The sequence below is a fragment of the Prunus dulcis genome, chromosome 5 (assembly GCF_902201215.1).
Source record: "Prunus dulcis chromosome 5, ALMONDv2, whole genome shotgun sequence".
Lineage (NCBI taxonomy): Eukaryota > Viridiplantae > Streptophyta > Magnoliopsida > Rosales > Rosaceae > Prunus > Prunus dulcis.
In genome coordinates this window covers 4,865,960-4,880,383 of record NC_047654.1, presented here as the reverse complement: position 1 = coordinate 4,880,383, position 14,424 = coordinate 4,865,960, and the positions used below count along the sequence as shown (strand labels likewise).

The 14,424-nt window shown below is 36.5% G+C and overlaps 2 protein-coding genes across 3 annotated transcripts in view; both read left to right on the top strand.

Annotated features, from left to right (window-relative positions):
- Positions 1-1,209, top strand: part of LOC117628649 (2-oxoglutarate-dependent dioxygenase AOP2-like) — a 1,619-nt gene extending 410 nt beyond the window's left edge. Inside the window, exons 2-3 of the mRNA XM_034361141.1 lie at positions 83-404; positions 964-1,209. Of these exons, the coding sequence (XP_034217032.1) occupies positions 83-404; positions 964-1,209 (568 nt within the window). The remainder of the gene's footprint in view (positions 1-82; positions 405-963) is intronic.
- A 5,693-nt stretch (positions 1,210-6,902) lies between these two features.
- Positions 6,903-10,179, top strand: LOC117629223. 2 transcript variants are annotated; one of them, XM_034361747.1, is made up of 3 exons: positions 6,905-7,077; positions 7,525-8,075; positions 8,358-10,179. In XM_034361747.1, the coding sequence occupies exons 2-3, from the start codon at positions 7,671-7,673 to the stop codon at positions 9,336-9,338; spliced, it is 1,386 nt and encodes a 461-aa protein (XP_034217638.1). In that variant the 5' UTR covers positions 6,905-7,077; positions 7,525-7,670; the 3' UTR covers positions 9,339-10,179. The 2 variants fall into 2 exon arrangements, with proteins under 2 accessions (XP_034217637.1, XP_034217638.1); XM_034361746.1 differs by having other exon boundaries at positions 6,903-7,077; positions 7,525-10,179.
- The last annotated feature ends 4,245 nt before the right edge of the window (positions 10,180-14,424 follow it).

Genomic DNA, 14,424 nt, shown 5'->3' with positions numbered 1-14,424 from the left:
AAAATATGATCATATTTAGCTCAACCTTTTGCAGTGTGACTTAAATTTTGAACATTTAGAGTATTTGTTGTTTGTTGGGCAGTGAGGGTGCTGATTTGTATGCAAAAATGATGGAAGAGCTAGATCAGGTTGTGACAAGAATGGTGTTCGAAAACTATGGTGTAGAGAAGTACCATGATGATCACATCCAATCAATCGTTCACACGTACCGATTTAATCAATACAAAGAATTCGACAAAACTGGAATTGATGAGGGTATACCCGCCCATACAGACAAGACCTTTAGCACCACACTGTATCAAAATCATGTCAAAGGTCTGGAAATATATTCAAAGGACAATGAGTGGATAAGTGTTGATCCCCTACCTTCATCCTTCATATTCCTAGCAGGTGATGGATTCCAGGTATGGCACAAAAATCTACAGATAATGTGTCTTGAGTGTGTTAATAACTTAAATTTTTCTTTGAATCACATGTTACGCATGTCTAGTGTTGGAGCCAGAAATATAGACCTACAAAGCTCGACAAGTGATCGAGCGAACATGAGAAAGGCTAAATTCTCCAATTGCAACAGATCTCTCAAAATAAATTATATGAAACTTGAATATTTAGCTTCGCAAAATCAGCCAACCTAAAATTAACATTAAGGCTTCCTTTGATATCCCGGACAACTGGAATATTCTTCTCATGTTTGGTGCTCTTAATAAAAGAGGTACTCCCTCGTTATTAAATTGAATAATTGTTCCACATATTAGAGAAAACAAGTCTCCTCGTCAAGGGCAAGACTCTAAATAGGACGGGATTAGACCGAGTCCTATAATCTTGTCTTCCTGCCCACCTTTTGGCATTTTGATGATAAATTCAAAAAGAGTAGCGCTTGAATTCTTACTTTTTTGTAATCTCAATTATCATTACAACGTGCATACTAAATCTTAGCCGGAATATTTGTATGACTTGGCCTAGGTTTGGAGCAACGACAGAGTGCGAGCTTGTAAGCATCGAGTGACCTTGAGGGAGAACGATGTACGATACTCGTTTGGACTATTTTCATACAGAGAAGGAGAAACACACGTACCCAAGGAGCTTGTGGACAAAGACCACCCCCTACAGTATAAGGCATTGCATCAGTTCGAATATATACAATATTTTAAAAAGAATTTCTCCACCCTTGGGCCTTTGTATTCCATCAAGGAATATTGTGGCGTTTGATATATTTCTCTGCTCCAAAGGCTCCGAGCCAATATTTATCTCTCTGTCTTAGTTTTTGGTTTTTGTTAATTTGCAATGTATTTTTCTTTGTTTTTTTAGTATTTGTTTCGTTAATTTCTTGTTTGAGATATGAAGTTCATCTGTGTTAAAGTTGAGAATTATCTTTGGATTCCTTATTACCAAGACCTAGGGACAATTTCTGGTTTGGTAAAATGGTGGCAAAGTGTGCTACCACTCCGAGCCGGGAACTGTTTGGTAAAGCTCTCCCCAGAGGGTGTTTGAATGGTGGTTTACTTGCTATCATATACTAGATAAACCAAACATACACTAATGACAGAATTAAAAGAAATAAAATTGGTGTATGAGAAGGAATAAGTTTATTAATTGTAGATCATGAAGAAGTTTCAATAGAATCAAAATTTCAGTAATCTACATCCATTTTTAATAATAAAAAATTCTGACTTTGATCTAATTCCAGACATATATATGGTTGATTACTCGAGCCCTTTCTGCTTATTCTACATTTATTTCAACCTCCTCTACTGAAAATAATGCTCAAAATTCAGATTTTACTGTTCTTTCTTCATTAGTTAAATTATTGATTTTATCTGTAGTTGCTTTATTGTTATTGTTTTGGTCTTATGTGTTGATTGTTGAGATTTTTATTTTGAAGAACAAATTGCTGAAAGTTTAAGGAGGATCTTTGAATAAATATTTTTTGAGAAAAAAAAACAATGCTTAACCCCAAAAAAAAAAAAAAAAATAAATCTCTTTTTGGGTATTGGACTATAATGGATGATATCACATTTGTGGGAACACATATTTCGCTGGAAGATAAGAAGATGTAACGTGAAAAAAGGAATATTCTTTAGGTCAATTAATTACCCTAATTAAATAGAGGAATATTCCTATTTAATTAGGGAAATTATCTTTGATTTAATAGAGATAGATTTCTTTAGTTAATTTCTATTATCTTTTTAGATAAGAATAACCCTAACCAAATAAGGATTTTTTTTCCAAAAATCTTAGCATACAAGGAGCCTATAAAATACATGATTACACAAGTCATTCAAAAAAAATTTCTAAATTCCTCTTAATTTCGAAATCCCCGGGTGTTATCCATTGACCTAAATTTTTTTTACAAAAATTAAAGGAAAAGAAAGAGAAAAAAAAATCAAAAATCGAGAAATCAACCCTCAAATATCTCCCATGTGAAAATTTGCTCAAACAACAATTCCTGACTACGCTGCTTGTGACCCCTCTTTGTGTCTCATCATCATTGTCTCACCACGTTCTATTTGATATTGTACACTTGACAACAAAGATCTACAAATAGAGAGGGAGATACCAGCTGAGTCAAAAGAGGGAGCTCCTTAAGAGCAACTCCATCCATAAGGGCTAAGTCTAAGGCAAGGGCAAGCAAGGGCTGCCACTATTCACATGAATAGTGGCAGCCTTGCTATTTGTGATTCCATCCATGAGGGCTAAGTTTAGGGCAAGTCTAAGGCAAATACTATTCATTGTACTTTATTTTCATTTGTTTTTAATACTTTAAACCATTAATTTTGATAATCTTTTGTAATTAAATTTTTAGATAATATTTTTGGTTGTCACGTGTCCATTATTTTTCAGAAAAGATTTTCGGATGAGAATCTCGATTGCCACGTGTCTTATTCCAGATAAAATTTTCGGATATTCATTAAAAAAAATTATAATCTCATATTTCAGATAACATTTTCACCCTCTAAAATTGTACCACGTGTCCCATGTTAGATAAGATTTTCAGATATTTAAAAAAAATTATAATCTCATATTTCAGATAAGATTTTCACCCTCTAAAATTGTGCCACGTGTCATCTCTGTTAGATAATATTTTCAGATATTTTTTTAAAATTATAATCTCATATTTCAGATAAGATTTTCATCCTCTAACATTGTGCCACGTGTCATCTCTATCTTCTGAATCCCTCTATAAAACTACACCATCAACTCATACCTCTCACACCATCTCTTATTTATTCCTTCATTTCTCAGATTTTACAAAACACATTCTACTCTCAATGTCAAACTTGAAGAGGGTGTTAGAGAGGCAAGAGAAAGAAAGGGAAGAAATCCGGCGTAGACGTGCTGAAGAAGATCGGGATGCCGATGAAGAAGAGGAACAAATGCTTGCAGTAGCGGTGTGTATGCTTAATCAATCAAGGCAACACCGTCGTCCTCGTGCCCCAAATGTGGACAGACGTAGAGAGTCTCGGGGTAAGAATCTCTTGGAGGATTACTTTATCCCAAATTCGTTATATCCTGCTCATAAGTTTCGAGAGAGATATAGAATGCAGCCACATTTGTTTCAAAAAATCATGCATGATATTTGTAATTACGACACATACTTCATTCAAAAGCATGATGCTGTTGGAGTTTTGGGTCTTATCCCGGAGCAAAAACTTACAGCTGCTTTGCGGATGCTTGCTTATGGGGCATCTGCAGAGCAGGTGGATGAGATTGCAAGGATGGGAAAATCAACTATCCTAGAGTGCTTGGTGAGATTCTGTGATGCAGTGGAAAATTTGTACACGAGGGAGTACCTTCGCAAACCCACGCCGAGGGACCTGCAAAGGCTGCTACAAAAAGCAGAGGCTCGAGGTTTCCCAGGCATGATTGGAAGCATTGATTGCATGCACTGGCAGTGGAAGAATTGTCCTACTGCTTGGCAAGGAGAGTACGGGAATCGAAAGGGCCAAAAAAGTATAATTTTGGAGGCCGTAGCTTCATTCGACTGTTGGGTTTGGCATGCCTTCTTTGGGGTTGCCGGATCTCAGAATGACCTCAATGTCCTTGGTCAATCCCCGGTGTTCGACGAGGTATTGCGAGGTCATTCCCCCCAGGTCACGTACCAAATCAACAATACCGTATACTCTGGTGCGTACTACCTTGCCGACGGAATTTATCCTAGGTGGACGACCTTCGTGAAAACAATTTCGAATCCCCAATCCGAGAAGGAAAGAAGCTTTGCTTCATTTCAAGAAGGTTACAGGAAAGACGTGGAAAGGTGTTTCGGTATCTTGCAAGCTCGTTGGGCAATTATCAGGGGTGCTGCTCGGATGCTAGACGAGGAGGTGCTGAGGAGTATTATGATGACTTGCATCATCCTCCACAACATGATTGTGGAGGATGAGTATGACTACGATGCTCCAGAGGTGTTTGAACCCGATCCCATGAACACGGCGTTGACAAGAATATATGAAAGGCCGATGGGACCAAATGGACTACCAATGGAGCCCGAACCGTTAGTTCGGGATGGTCGATTCAACAACCCCATGATTGATCGTTATGAAGAAATGCAATCTTCATATGTTCACGAGAGACGTCAAGTTGACTTGATCGAGCACTTGTGGGAGATGAAAGGCAATCACAATGGATGAAGTCAAGATTAGTGCTTTGTTTGGAATTATGCTTTGTTTTTAATTATGCTTTATTTTGTGTGTGGTGTTTTTTGGAATTATGCTTTTTTTATTATTATTATGCTTTTATGTATGGTTTGTTTTGTGTGTTGTTTGCAATAAATTAAGGTTTGTTTTTAATTAATCTTTGTTTTGATGCTCAAATGTTTTTAATAAATAGTCATATTATTTAATGCTTTTTTTATTTAATGAAAAGGAAACAATACAACAAATTAAAGGATAATACAACAATACAACAATACAACAATACAACAATACAACATATGGCAAAGGTGTTTCAATACAACCTAATGGTTTTCATCATTTAACCAATCCGTATTGCTAGGTCCGTCGTCATGGAAAAGTTTTCTTCTCATCACATCCCTTCGTCTATGCTTCCAATAGGCCTTTGTTTCAGGAGACATATGGCTCGTATCCATGGCCATGATTTTCATCTCTCTATCATCCATGTCTTTTTCTTGTGCATGCTGCTGTTGAATTGCAAATGTTTCCTCTCGTGCCTTGTCCACTTCATCTCTTTTCAAGTCTCTCTCAATTCTTAGTGAGGTGTTCTTAGCTATTTGCTCCAATAATTGTATACATTCATTGTTCGAAGTGCCCCCTCTCTTGGCCTTTGCCGCCTTTCTCCCAATCGGTCTCGGCGGACGTGGGAGTGGTGACTCCGTTTCCATTGGGGAGTCCAATGGCGAATCGGTTGATGGTGAATCGTGGAGCGGCGTCTCATTCAACACAACCGAAGGACCGGTGGGAATAATTTTGAATCTCGAACAATCCTTCACAACTTCCCAACATTGGAAATGCACGAAACTTTTTTTGCCTTGCCCCATGGCACCGAACCACATTTGTGCTTGTATGATCTATTAAAAATAAATAATTGAAAGTGCAAGAAAAAAAATTATTATGCAAGAAAATTAAACTATTTTGAAATGCAAGAATAAAATTGATTATGCAAGAAAATATAGACAAATTGGACATGCAAAAAGAAAAAAAAAATTATGCAAGAAAAAGAAATAGAATATGCCAAAAAAAAAAAGTTACATTAAATTGATGAAAATGGTATTATAAATATTTTACCTCATCGGATAGATTTTGACCGCTTCGAATGTTCTCCCTTGCTTTTGTCAAGGCATTTCTCCATTTGCCTAACTCTTTATTCAGAAGTTTCCATCTACTAGACAACGCCATTTCGGTCCGAATGGAACCCGATCTTTGACAAAATTCTCCATGAATTTTGCTCCACATATGATGGAACTTCATCTCATTGCCCGTGATAGGGTCATGACTAACGTTCACCCAAGACTGACACAACGCAATATCTTCCTGAGTTGACCACGAGCCCCCGGTTTCGACAGAAGATGCCATTTGTTTTGTTTTTTTGTTTTTTTTTTATACAAATGGAAAGTAGTAGAAAAATGTGAGTGGAGGGTAAAAAATATTGGAAGGAGAAGAGTTTGTATGGAGAATTGGTGTGGGAAGTGAAAAATGTGAGTGGAGAGTAAGAAATATTGGAAGGAGAATAGTTTGTATGGAGAATTGGTGAGGAAAGTGAATAATGTGAGTGGAGAGTAAAAAATATTGGGGATGGAGAAGAATTGTATGAAGATTTTGTGTGGAAAGTAAATAAAATGGTTAGGTATTTATAGGGAAAAAATACATAATTTTTTGGTATTTTTTTAAAAAAATTTCAGAATTTTTTAGAATTTTTTTGTAATTTTTTAAGCAAAAAAAAGGAGGACCGTCGGATTTCTGGAAAAAAACCATCGGAGCGTCTCTGTCGCGACACGTGGCACTTGCCCGTTGGGTACGGTCAGGGCTGACGTCAGCGGGCGGAAATCAAATTTTTTTTTACATGCGCCAACGGTAAAAAAAATTTAAATTCCTGTGCGCTGACGTCAACCAACTCGGGCTGAAGCTCAGGCGGAAGTTGCCCTTGGGCCTGCCCGGGCTCGTGGGACCCAGCAGCTGCCCGGACTGTTTTTCTCGCGCTGGAGCTGCGTTGGGCTCGCCTAAGGAGCCTTTCCCCCGAGTTGGGTCTTGCGCTGGCGAAGCTCTAATGAATATAAGACAAAGCCCATGATAAAAAGGAGACAAGAAAAATCTATGGCCAGCTATTGCTATAGTAAAAGAAATACTATTTTAGTCTCTCAATCATGAAGCAAGATGGGAATAAACACACGGCAGCAGCTGAATGGGAAGTCACTCACGTGATGGCAAGGGTAGCTGATTTCGATCCAAAAAAACAAAAAAAAGGCAAGAGTAGCTGAACGTTTTTAAAGAAAGAAACAAGAAGTGGGAGAGAAACCAGAAAAGAGGGGGAGAGACAGAGAAACGGGAGAAGGGGAAGAAGCAAGCAAGGAGGAAGCTCTTCCACCATTGAAGGCCCTTATGCCTTCTTGTTCATCCAATATCTGTAAGCTCTATCTTAAGTATGTTTCTAGTTGTATTTGTATTTAGTATGAGCAACTATTCCTCTTAGCTAAGGCTTAGGATGGTTAGGGTTGATTCGAAGTGCCCTAGTATTTGTTACCTTAATTTACATCTCGTTGTTTGCGCTTATTAATCCTCCTTAATTTGCATTTCTTTTTTCGTACTTGTCTTGAGAATTTAGTTACAAAAGCTTAAAACGAGAACCCCCTTTTTGTGTTTGTTGTTACTTCTTTATTTATTGTTTTTTAGTTGTTCAAATTAGAATTGCATTAAATTATCAAGTCCTTATGTGATCAACATCGTATTTATAAATCCCTACCTAAGGAATTCGTGTACTTGCAAGTAATTATAATTTGGGTAATTTCTTTTCTTATTGAATGATTAATTCGCCTGTGTACAATCCAAACTCAAGTTTTTCTGATGATGTAAGGCTATCTGACATCCAAGAGTATTTGTTAAGAGAAGAACAAAAGCGACAACTCTAAGAAGCTTTGCATATCCGCTTCCTCCGTCATTATCACCAGAATCTTCAAGACCGAATTCATCAAAGGTTGAGACACCTCTACCTTTACTATAATGGCTGAGCGTGCTAATTTGGAACCTTCTTTGAGGGACTTTATTGTGCCGCAAGCAATTGTCCAACCATCATGCATAATTCATTCAGAAAATACATTGGCCAACTTTGAGTTGAAATCAGACATGATTCACTTATTGCCCAAGTTCTTCGGCAATCATGAAGATGATCCTCATATGCATATCAAAGAGTTCTTTGAAGTCTGCTCAATCATGAAAATTGGAGTAATGAATGATGAGGAAATAAGAATGAGACTTTTCCCTTTCAGTTTGAAAGATAGAGCAAAGGCGTGGTTTTATTCCTTGCCACCCAACTCTATCACAACTTGGGCAACCCTTGCTTCAAGATTTCTACAGAAATTCTTCCCAGCTCAAAGAACAAGAAAAATTAGGAAAGAGATTGTGGAGATTCAACAATTAGATGGAGAACCCTTCCACGAGTATTGGGAGAGATACAAAAAACTTCTAAATTCTTGTCCAAATCATAACATCCCAGAATGGCTCTTAATGCACTGCTTTTATGAAGGCCTTCTTGATTTAGACCGTATGATTGTTGATGTAACTTCAGGAGGTAGTCTCATGAACAAGACTGTTGAGCATGCTAGAGAAACGTTCGAGAATGTTTCCAATAATTCTCTACACAAGTATTGTGGGGATTCAAAAAGAAAAATCAAGAAAGAGATTTTGGAGATTCAACAATTAGATGGAGAACCCTTCCACGAGTATTGGGAGAGATACAAAAAACTTCTAAATTCTTGTCCAGATCATAACATCCCAGAATGGCACTTAATGCACACCTTTTATGAAGGCCTTCTTGATTTAGACCGTATGATTGTTGACGCAACTTCAGGAGGCAGTCTCATGAACAAGACTGTTGAGCAAGCTAGAGAAACGTTCGAGAATGTTTCTAATAATTCTCTACACAAGTATTGTGGGGATTCAAAAAGAAAAATCAAGAAAGAGATTTTGGAGATTCAACAATTAGATGGAGAACCCTTCCACGAGTATTGGGAGAGATACAAAAAACTTCTAAATTCTTATCCAGATCATAACATCCCAGAATGGCACTTAATGCACACCTTTTATGAAGGCCTTCTCAATTTAGACCGTATGATTGTTGACGCAACTTCAGGAGGCAGTCTCATGGACAAGACTCCTAAGCAAGCTAGAGAAACGTTTGAGAATGTTTCTGATAATTCTCTACAGTTCAACTATAGAAGGTCTCCACCTAAGAAATCTGAAGTTTATGAGGTAAGTACACCTTCACATTTTGAGGCTCAAATTACTAATTTGACTAATTTGGTGAAACAAATGATGCAAGAATCATCCAATGTGTGTTGCACTACACCAAGTCATGTAAATGAAGATTGTCCTCAAGGTGCAGAACAACAGTCTTTTAATGATACCATGATGGAGCAAGCCTACGTTGTTGGACCATATCAAAACAATCAAAGGACCATATCAGAATATAACCCTGCGTGCCACAACTGTCCCAATTTCAGATGGAGCGACAACCAGAATGTTCAACAGGGGCCAGCTCAACCATACCATCAACAAAATCATCAACCTCATGGTCAAGCTCAACCGTATCAAGGTCAGAATCCTATTCATCCACCTTATGGTCAATCTCAACAATACAATCGGGTTGGCCCAAGCCAATCTTACCGGTAACCTTATGATTTCAATATTTTGCGTGTGCATTTTCCTCAAAGCGATCAAGAACTCCAAGAAAGATCAACATCTCAAAGAAAAGTATAGTCCGCCCGCCAATGAGGCCAATATTTGTCATTTTGACAAATTCAAAACTAGTATAACGCTAATTTTTTCAGAGTGAGAAAGAGAATATTTGAACTGAACTAATACTTTTTAATCTCAATTATCAATATCGTTTTGTGTTGTTGTAATCTCAATGATCAATATTGTTTTGTATTGCTTACATGCATATTAAATCTTGGCCGGCATATTTGTGTGGTTTTATTACTTGGCCTAGGTTTGGAGAAACGACAGAATTCGAGCTTGAAACATAATTAACTCATATTTGCTGGTATTATGATTTTTTGTTTTCTACCTCTTCCGTCGGTTTTCGATGGCACGTCCGGAGTTGTGGATGCTTTTAAAGTGCTTTTTGCAATCCTTGCTTGGATTATGGTAGCACTCTTTGTAGTTTGGGTGGCTTGTCCGCCACCATTTTATGTATGTCCCTTTGGTTACCAGTTTCTCTTCGGTGGTCATGGTCCTGTTCTGGTGGCGCAGCTGGTTGGTTTTGAGTGGTGCAGGAGGTCAATTTCCCTTGCCTTCGGATTTCCTAACTCTGTTTAAGTTTATGTTGCCTTTTGGTTGTTTTGTGTCTTTTGTCTGTAGGGGTGCTCTGACTCTTTGAAGGTTCATGACTGTAGTAGGCGTTTTGTCTTATCTTGTTGTATTTGGTTGAGCTCTTTTCTTGAGTTCTTGCTTTGTGTAACTGGGCATTGCCTCCTATTTTATGAAATAGGATCTTGGCTAGATTCATTAACATGGATCTAGGCTCTAGCTAGCCTGATATCGGAAGATCTGGCCGGGTCAAGGCAGATGAAGATGGATCTTTTCATGGTAGGAAATCCAAGGCATTCAGAGCCATATGAAAAATGACCTTATAAGCGCCTGCCCCTTGATAAGGTGACACACACTGATGAGAACAAATGTTACGTTGCCCAACAAAAATAAAAGTCAATGAAAGTAGAAAATATGAGGGGAATAGGATGAAGCACGTAGTGCAAACCTTCTCTTGTAATGGAATAGGATGCCTGGAAACTAAACAATTTTTCTACATACAAATAAACTTTTTGAAGGAATATCAAGCTCTAATCGAATCGATGATCTACTAGAAAACTAACTTGAGTTGCTAATTTTCAAAATTTTGGCATTGCTTATTTGGGGTGATAGGTAATTTTTTAAAAATTTTGGGAAGCACAACTTGTTTGGTAAACTATGAGAAAATCACTTATTGTTAAAAATTGCTGTGAGAGAAAGCTATAAGGGAAAACAACTAATGATGTGCAATCATTTTCTGATTATGCGGGAATCAGTATTAGCAACACTTTCAACAAAAAGTTTACCAAATGCCAAATTGTTTTATCTCACAGTTGATTTCTTCCACAGCAAATTTGACAGTGATTATTTTCACAGCACATTAATGCAAAACTGACCTTTAGAGCCATTAAAAAGCAAGACAATTGAGGCCGATCAAGAGCTTAAACAATGTTTAAATAGATTCAGTGGTGCTCTATCCTCTACCAGTACTTTTCTCTTCCCACTTAAGATTAATTAGTAAGAAGACAAAATTCTTAATGAAGATTCGTGAGCCCAGAGTCTCATCACCTATTCATCATCGTCTTCGAGCACTAAGTCTATAAATAGAGACAGAATTGTTCAAGGAAAGGGATTCTCTCACCAACAACAGACTTCAAATTCGATCAAACCATTGATCTCAAATTGAACTCTCAATTTAATTACCCTCACTCTCAAGATAATCCAGTTAACAACTCATGTAACCATCTTCTTTATTGCTCTGCAAAATTCTTGGTATGAATCATCAATAAAAAGGCCAGCACCTTTCAAACAGCTAAGCACGTGTATTAGACTGGATTGAGAAATCTCCAATCTTCATTTCATTTCAATATGTTTATTCCAGGCTGAATTGAGAAATATTTAGCTTGCTTTCTTTTATATCGTACCAGAATTTAATTGAGAAATCTTTAGTTTTGAGTGTTTAAAATTAATGTTACTTATATTTAAAGTCATTTACGATTATCAGCACTCTACTTTGAGTATTTGGTTTGAATTATAAATTAAGAGCTATATATTCATCATAAAGGGCAGGCCCGAATTAGGGTGTCTTACCCTGAAACAGGATTTTCTCAAGCCTAATCAATAGTTTTTCTTAGTCCGAATCATATTTTTGGGCACTCATTAAGCCCAAACTAGGGTTCGATTGGGCCTAGATCAATCTAGGTTTTCGACCCCAAATCTAGGATTCACTGATCATGAATTTTGTTTCTATGTTGGGTTACGTACCTCATGTATTTACCACATCATTTACACGCGAAAAAAAGAATGTTGAAATCCTCTTAGTTGAGGCAAAGAAAAGAACTTATCTGAGCCAGTACTCCTCAAAGCTCAATGACTTGATTATGAGTAAAGAGCAGTGCAAATTCATCACACAACACAAATATCCATTATTTCTATTGGGTTGTAGACAGTTCAGTTCCAATAGTGGCATGCATGCGTACGCAAAACATCACGATGGGGCCGTTTCACCCATTCAAGCTTGATCAACTTTCAATTGGATTAATTGAGAGGCTGCCAAGAACTGAACAGTGCCAGCAAACAGTCATTTGGGGCATTGGTGTTGCACAGTCTACACTCCTTGCAGAAAAGACCATCAAGATTTTCCAAATCAGTCGTCTAAATAATCATTGAGAAAGAAAAAGAAGTTGCTACATAAGGTTAAGAAATAATGTGAAAGGTGAGGAGTTCAACACATGACATGGTCTCCATTGGCCGTAATAAGCTTAATTACATTAATCATTCTTTTATGAAATATAGTAATTTTAAGAACTAAAGATTTTTTTTTGCCAAAATTAAAAAAAAAAGCTTATTATTACAAAACGTCCCTAAGGTTTACGAAATTATTAGATTTCATCCTTAATGTTTTTTTTTTTTCACTCATGGTCCTCAGGGTTAGTATGTGCAATCACAAATGGTCATTGCCGTTAGGTTCTGTCAAAAACTCCGTTAGTTTGCTGACGTAGCATACATATATATATCACAAAACATCCCTGAGGTTCACACACCTATCACAAATGGTCCCTACAAATTTTTTTTATTTTTAAATTTAAAATTCATTAAACTTTGGTTTTCTTTTTAAAATTATTTATAAATGAAAAAACCATTTATAGAAGGATTTTAATCTTGAGGACCATTTATGAACCCTAAACCCTTAGTTTTTTCATTTTTAAATTTTATGAATTTTAAATTATTTTTTTTAAAACTCCATTAGTTTGTTGATGTGGCATATATATGGAGCCCACATCTACAATAATATAGTGCCACATGTATTTAAAATATAATATATATATTTTAAAATAATTGAAAATTCATAAAAAAAATTTAAAATTTCGTAAGGACCATTTGTGATAGGTGCATGAACCTCAGGGATGTTTTGTGATATACATATATGCCACGTTAGCAAACTAACGGAGTTTTTGACGGAACTTAGCGACATGGACCATTTGTGATCATGCATGCTAACGTTGAGGACCACGAATGACACAAAAAAACATTAATGATGCAATCTGAAAGTTTCGTAAACCTTAGGGACGTTTTGTGATAATAAGCCTTAGAAAAAAGAAAAGAGAAACTTACAGACACGAGTATCATGGGGACTTGAACTCAAGACCCCTTTGAAGCACACCAGGCTTTTGATAGAATTGAAAGAATTTAACGTATTATCTAGGAAATGTAGCAAATGAAAGAATCTTCAACTAGATGGAGATTTTCATCGGTTGAATGCTTGGCATAATCATTCTTCAATAACAAGTGCATAGACTTTGTAAAATGAAAGTAGTTGATTAAAACTTGGAACCATGATCTTTCTAACTACTATTTTTTGTGTGGAGTGATTTATCCAAATCTCAAACTATATTATTCCTTCAGTCAGAATATATGTATAAGTTGGGGACTATCCCCCATGTATTCAACGTTTTTCATTTTTTTATTTTTTTATGAATTTTTTTTAAAGAGATATATTGGAGAAAGCGAATCAAACTTATGACTTTGAATGTAGGGGTAAATGTTCTTAATCACTTCAGCTATAATAGCTCTTGCCCATGTCTTCAAATTTTGTAGGGTGTGGTGGTTGCTAAAGGATTACGTTAGGATTTCCATAATATCATACCTTATAGAACAAGATCATATACGTACTAGGTCAATATTTATCTCGTCTTCCCCACTCAATTATGATCGATTATACCACTCAGTTATGATCGATTATAGTACTTTGTTGATCACTCCTTACCAAGGATCTAACCTACTTCCTGGATCAAGGAACCATATATATCATGCAAAGATAATAAATACCTAAGCCAACCTTAGCATAGCCATACTATAAACCGCCACTAAATCAGAAAAAATATATATATATCGTTTAAAAGCGAGATTACCGTTGAAGATTAAGTGTCCCTTTATGAAGGTGTTACCGTTGAAGACTAGGTGTCCCTTTATGAAGGTGTGAAAATAGATATTACCGTTGGAGGAGTGAGTAAAGATTATGTGTACACAAGGGGTTGGAGTAGGTTTGTGAAAGAAAACATTTTGAAGGCAAAAGATGTTTGATCCAGGAGGAGGTCAATGAGTGTAAGGATGTTAGTATGAAAATTGTATTGTCATTTCCTAGACTCTAGCATAGGTTGGGAATTAGTGTGTGAACATGTTTTACTGGAAGCTTTGGAGCAACACATTCATTCTGGATCTTTGAAGTCTGACGTGATCGATATGAGAAACTGAGTTCAGGAAAATTATGACATAATCATGCATTCATTATAGGATTTCTAGTTGGAGTTATTTTCAATCAAGTATTTTCATTTATCTGTATACTTTTATTGCTTTACAACTCATAATCAGATTGGTTTTTCTTTTGTGTTTATGCAAAAAAGATTTCAGTTGCTACAACGATATGACTCATATATCATATCTTGACTGGTTCCTTATATCCAGATAA